This window comes from Elaeis guineensis, chromosome 2 (assembly GCF_000442705.2).
Source record: "Elaeis guineensis isolate ETL-2024a chromosome 2, EG11, whole genome shotgun sequence".
Classification (NCBI taxonomy): domain Eukaryota; kingdom Viridiplantae; phylum Streptophyta; class Magnoliopsida; order Arecales; family Arecaceae; genus Elaeis; species Elaeis guineensis.
This window is the reverse complement of record NC_025994.2, coordinates 105278093-105284236: the sequence shown is the minus strand read 5'-3', so window position 1 is coordinate 105284236 and position 6144 is coordinate 105278093. Positions and strand designations below refer to the sequence as shown.

Genomic DNA, 6144 nt, shown 5'->3' with positions numbered 1-6144 from the left:
CATCTGTTGTGCGTGTGCTTCTTTCATATGATACCCAATAAGACATAAGATTAGTGCTCATAAAGTATTGGGATAAGATTATAGACTGAAGGCGACAGAGTTTTGTCTCTTTGCATATTTTAATCTCTTGTATCCTAGAATGCCAAAATGAGGTATCAATGACCAATGAGGATAGGCATAGTTAGAATAGGCGTGGAAAATTTTGTATTACTTTTTCAAATTGAATTTAGTATTACATCTTTCAAAGACTTCAAGGAAAGGAAAACTCTCATTGCAGGACTTTTTGCCTTGAAACCAACCATCATCTGCCGGGTAGCATTTCATCGCAAAGCGAGCTTTTTAGGTTCTTTCTTCCAGGTTCTTAACATCAGTTTTCAGAGCTCTCAAACTCATGTAGAGACCAATTTTCCAGATGGAGGTCACAGAACCAATTTCTTGTCTTCGTTTAGTTTCTTTACTTTATTATTCTTTTCTTTTTTGTGCCCAGAAAAGGAGTGAGAAGACTCGTATGAAATAAATTATCCAGGTTTAAATAGCTGGGAATGGACGACTTAAGGCTCCGTGTCTCTGACTCAAAACCTCTTTCAAGCATTAACACGTGTTCGGCATTCGAGAACAATATTATTGCTAGTTGTAATCATCAGGAACCAGAAAAAAACCAAAAAAATCATCAAGGGATCACAAAGAGCTTGGATAACAAAGACTAGGACAAGATAATAAATAAAAAATATTTTTTCTAAAATATTGATCAATTTATTTACTTAAAAATAAATAAAGAAGGGAGAAAAGTTATGAATGATAGCAAAAAATACACCGTTAGCAATGATATATGGTATCATTAAATTTATAACACAAAATTTCTTCGATTGGTCATGAATAATTCGAGAATAAATTATAAAATTTCCATACACTTGAAGAATTAGTGAATAGTTTTGGATCATTCGTTTTTGACAAAATAATTTGGAGAATAGTTCGGTCAAGTAAAATTCTAGAATAATTCAAGAAGTTTTCAATAATTTAGAGAATATTGAAAGTATATTTCCAAGGAAACAAGTGGATGTAACCTTTAGGAATGCCCACTTCACAAGCTATAAAGTGACCTTTGGGCATGCCCACTTCACAAGCCATCCTTCCGTTTTTTGTTGGCCCAAACCTCACCAACGAACATGCCTACGTTGTGCCTTTCTTCATTACTAAATTCGTTCGAGACAGTGTGCTCACAGCAAAACCAAATAAAGAAAAGCCCACCATCCCAAGCTACCGAATTCATTATAATATTAGCAGGTGGTCAAGTACCTAGATCAAAACAAAAGAAATAAAAGGTAGGCACCAGCAACAATGATGCCGCTAGTTTCATATGCACGGTAGGAACGCAGGGAGACCTACTTTCCTCCGAGCTCATCGAGTGGATGGTCTATTCTGACGGCAAAGCCTTTCTAATTCAAGCAAACATCAATACTTGTGTGAAGGCTTCCACCATGGACCTAACTACAATTTCTCTTCCAGATTAATTTCGGCCCCCTCAAAACTCTGAGAGTTTATGGCTTACCTTAATTATGAAATAAATCACCTGGTGTACCATATTTTATCTAACACTATGTATTATTCAAAAACAAAAAAAAAGTAAAAAAAAAACCATATATATATATATATATATATATATATATATATATATATATATATATATATATATATATATATATATATGACACTGACTGCATTCGAAGTAATAGTTCACAAGCAAACCATCATCTAGTAAACAAACTGAACTTTCCGTCTACAAGCACGTCCATCTACCACATACTTGGTGGTGTCACACCCTTCCACCTTTACACCTCTCTGGGCCCATAAAAAAGCTCTTAAAGCTAACAATATCTCGTCCTTCTCCCACACCAATCACACAAACGACACTAAACAAAAGTCCATATTTTACAAAACCAGGACCTTCACGAATGTGCACCTAGTAGTAGTATTGGAGCATGTCCGCTGAGGCCATGATGGGCTGGCTCATATACACAGAGTTGCAAGGATTGCCGAATCCATCAGCGATCTGAGGCCCCTCACACGCCGAAAGCAGCCCATGGCTGCTGCTCAAGTCTCCTCCATTCAAGAAGTGGAGGATCTCATGGAGGGAGTTCAGTCTGGAAGTGAGCTCCATCATCTGAGTCCTGAGCACAGAGTTCTCAGTCTCCACACCCACGTACTGCTTGGTGGTGTGGTTTAGAGCTGCGAGGATGCGGCCGCCCTGCTGCCTCAGCTGGCTCACCTGGGTCCTCAGATCGTCCAGATGCTTCTGCTTCCGCATTCGGGATCGCCGAGCCGACTCCCGGTTCGACAGCATCCGCTTCTGCTTCTTCTGATCGAACGCCGCCGCTTCGGACCCCGGAAGCAGCAGGCCCGATGATCCAGAAGAAGTCCCACTGGAAGAAGTCATACTCATACCGGTTCTCACACCAAACACACAGAGCTAGTGACGGCGAGTTAGATCTTTAGTAGTTCCTTTTTCTTTTTACCAGTACTGCTGGATCTTTCTTAGACGGAATTTTAGCTGAATCGTGGAGACAGAACAAGATGAGTTCTTATATGGAGAAAATAGTAATATTAGGAGAGTATGTAGATGAAAAAATGGACAGGGCCCGAGTGTTGAGATGTTAGAAGAAGAGCCTTATGAGAACACATAGAACCAGTACAGGAAGACAACGGAGAAGGATTGAACGAGATGGGTCGGGCGTCTGAATCTGGAATTTATCATAAACTCGGAGAGGAGGATTTCACTTGGGATAGGCGGCATCAATCAGAAACATCAACAGGAAGAGATGCTGCATGTGAAAATTTTAAGTCGAACTAGAAGGAAAAGAAGGGAAACCGAACCCAACACCACCCAGATTTTGATGATGGGTTTTTTCCTCAGTACTCGGCCACGAAAGAGACGAGTTTTTAGAGAAGAATTGGGCGGAGTTTCCCCTATAAATAATAAATAGAGAGTTCCAAAGTTTCTTCCACACCCAACAGTGGGGTATCTCTGCTAACCCGAGGGAAACAGCAGCGAGAACGCGGAATTACGCAGACGGGTTATGAAACTTTGGGGTCGGAATCTAGACCCAGTAGCTCGAAGAACCCAAGAAAAATTCTTGGAGGAAGAGAAGAGGAAAACAGGCCGGGGGGGGGGGGGGGAGCAGAGAAGCAGAACCTGAAGAGGGATGGAGACGAGAGTTGGGAAGAGGGGAAGTAAGCTAAGGGAGGAGGGAAGAGGGGGAAAGGGAATTTGGGCTTGCAAGATGGGGGGAATTTATAGATGAAGACGGAGGAAAAGATCGGAGCACAGAAACGAAGAAAATATTTTTAATAAATAAAAAGAAAGTAAGAAAAAGGGGGGTAGAGACGGAGAAAGCTTTGGAATCTCCTGTGGTGAGTTGTTGGGAGGAGCGACAAAATGGCGTGGAATGGGGTTTTCCACAACCGTCCAAGGCTGGCTGCTGAGCGAAGACATCGTGTTAAAACTACATGAGAGGGACCGAACCGAACTCCCCTCTACTAGAATTTTTTTCTCCCTTTGATATTTTGGATTATTTTTTTCGAATATTGGACAGCAAGTCTGTAATAATGGCTGCTATAATATCATTATTTATTCTTATTATAAAATATGGCGGCCAGTAACAAAAAGTTGAGGCTATTTACTATCGCAATCACTGATTAAGAAAATATTAATGGGCAATAAACCACATTAGCCATCAATATTTGTTAAAAAATGAGAAAAAAAAAAGAGAGTTGTGTAGACCGAATTGTATCTTCCATACAAATAAATAATTGATTTTTTCATGACACCAACTATCCGATCATATCTCGTACAACTCTCAAAATATTTAAAAAAAAAATTTATATTTTTATTTAAATTTTGTGATAGCTATTGCACAGTCTAATAATAATGCACATCTCAAAATAATATATTATTAGAGATACAACTAAAATTTTATTAGATATGACAAATAAAATATAAAAAAATATGAAAGATATACAGCAAAAGAGAAACAAAATTCATCTTGCACCAGTCAAAAAGAATTTTAGTTGGTGAAAAGCAAATATTTTGTGTAGATAAACAATTCAAAAACATAAATGTTGAATAATAATTATCTTTTTTATTATACAGTAATGACGTAATAAATTAACGATCAAACAGTAGTTGTTCTCTCACTAGGGGAAAAAAGCTGTTCTTTTTTTTTTTTTTGGTAGGACTCTTTACTTGATCTCTATTAGTACGTATTGCACCAGAGGCCCGGATCGTAACTGTTACAAAGGCTGCAATGTTACTATTTTGTATCTTGAGCAGTTGAATAAGCAACTTGTTAATGTTTGTTCTGATATTTGAAGTATATGGTTAAATGGATGTCTTATATTAGATGATGAAGATTGTCAGAGTTATGGCGGATCATATCATCCAAAGCCTGTCCCCATTAGAAAAGCGACCATATAAAAATCGAGATTTTTCTATGCATTGGTTCCGTGAATCTTTTTTATTTATAACATTAACAGCTTGATTCTTTTATATATTAATTACCAAATTATATTAAGGAGACATACGCCACCCGGATCCAAATGGTAAAATATCATTAAGTGTTATTTTAAATGTTTGTATCTCTTTGAGCCTACAATATAGATAGGAAACTAAGCTAATTCCTAAATTAAAACTTGGAATGTTGTGCTTTGGTTTTCTCTCCTCTTGATCCATACATTTCCTCCCACCATTTCACTTGTATTTTAACCTTCCAAGCTCTAACAACTGCCCACTTGGTCACTTGTACCATGGATTAATGTATGAATTTAAAGAATTGAGGGTTTGATGTGCAAATAATAGACTTATAGAAGTTTTGGGAATTTACCTAAAAAAATTCTAAAACCATCGGTTATGTCATTGCGGTACCGTGTTTACGCTAACTCCATTTGATAAGCCTGTGCGCATACCTGTACACGGTCATACATCTGATCCATGGTTTATGTTTCTTACTAGAGATACTTCACAACTGGCTGTTTAATAAAAACAAATTTCAATCTGTGAGAAGCTAGAGAAGATGACCATGAAAGGTGGAATAGGGAACGGATCCAAACTACTGCATCCAAAAAGTCATAGCACGTAGTTTTCTTTTACGAGATTTTGGAAAACAAATCTGATCAAACTTAATTTGTTTTTAAAAAAAAAAATCATCTCCAATAAAAAGTGATTTTGGAAAACAACAGACCAGATCATTAAATGAAACAAGCATACCTAAACTATCATTAGATCCATAAACTTTTGCCCCCAAGGGGAACGGCCCTATGGTAATCAATTAACCCTTCACCTACTATTTTTAAATACGCGAGAAGTTGTTTATCTACAATTAAGATCCTATATGGTGGCCTGCGCACCATAGAGTATTATGCACTCTTAGATGGCTGCCAACAAGAGATAGACAACCATCAAATAATATGTACTATGTATGACATAACATGCACTCGTGAATTGTCTTATTTTATAACTATCTATTTTTTTCATGTGGGTCATTTATAGCTACCAATACTGTATGATGATATGCACATACTATAGCAGATTCATACTCGTTTATTCATATTTGTTAGTTTAAAATTATTCTTTGAACATAACATAATAATTCTTTCTTTCAAGAATACTTATCTTTAGCGATAAGATTAAGGTCCCAAATATTAATGATACTTCATCCATATTGCATGCTAAAGTGAGCGGAATGGTTCCTAATCTCTTTGTATTTGATCCCACTTTGGTCTCTAAAATATTGATGGCACTTCATCCATGTTGCATGCTAAAGTGAAGGGGATGGTTCCTTCTATAATATTATTTTTGATCTTTTATGAAAAATATAGAGTTGTCTTGTATTTAGATTAGCACTAGTCACAGGGATAATAGGGGCCTTTCCAGCTTGTTGAGTAGAGTTCTTGCAGTACAGATCTAATTAGATTTTGATTATACCTCAATACATCTGTTTAGGCGAGATGTGTTTTTTTAAATGTATAAGTATTTTTTTAAAATTTTTTTTCTCTTGTATTCTGTAATCTCCATGATCCAAGATAGTAAAAGTCTTTATCTTTTTCCATTCGTGATTTTTTTCTTGATTTAAAAGTTTTTCACGTAAATCC

The 6144-nt window shown here is 36.8% G+C and overlaps 1 protein-coding gene across 1 annotated transcript; it reads right to left on the bottom strand.

Moving 5' to 3' along the window:
* Positions 1 to 1730: 1730 nt before the first annotated feature.
* On the bottom strand, positions 1731 to 3245 carry LOC105046034 (bZIP transcription factor 44). The gene has a single exon (XM_010924520.4). The coding sequence runs from the start codon at positions 2438 to 2440 to the stop codon at positions 1961 to 1963; it is 480 nt and encodes a 159-aa protein (XP_010922822.1). The 5' UTR covers positions 2441 to 3245; the 3' UTR covers positions 1731 to 1960.
* Positions 3246 to 6144: the final 2899 nt, after the last annotated feature.

Bases quoted from the DNA above. Each gene is read 5' to 3' on its own strand.
- LOC105046034 (XM_010924520.4), bottom strand. From the start codon at position 2,440: ATGAGTATGACTTCTTCCAGTGGGACTTCTTCTGGATCATCGGGCCTG.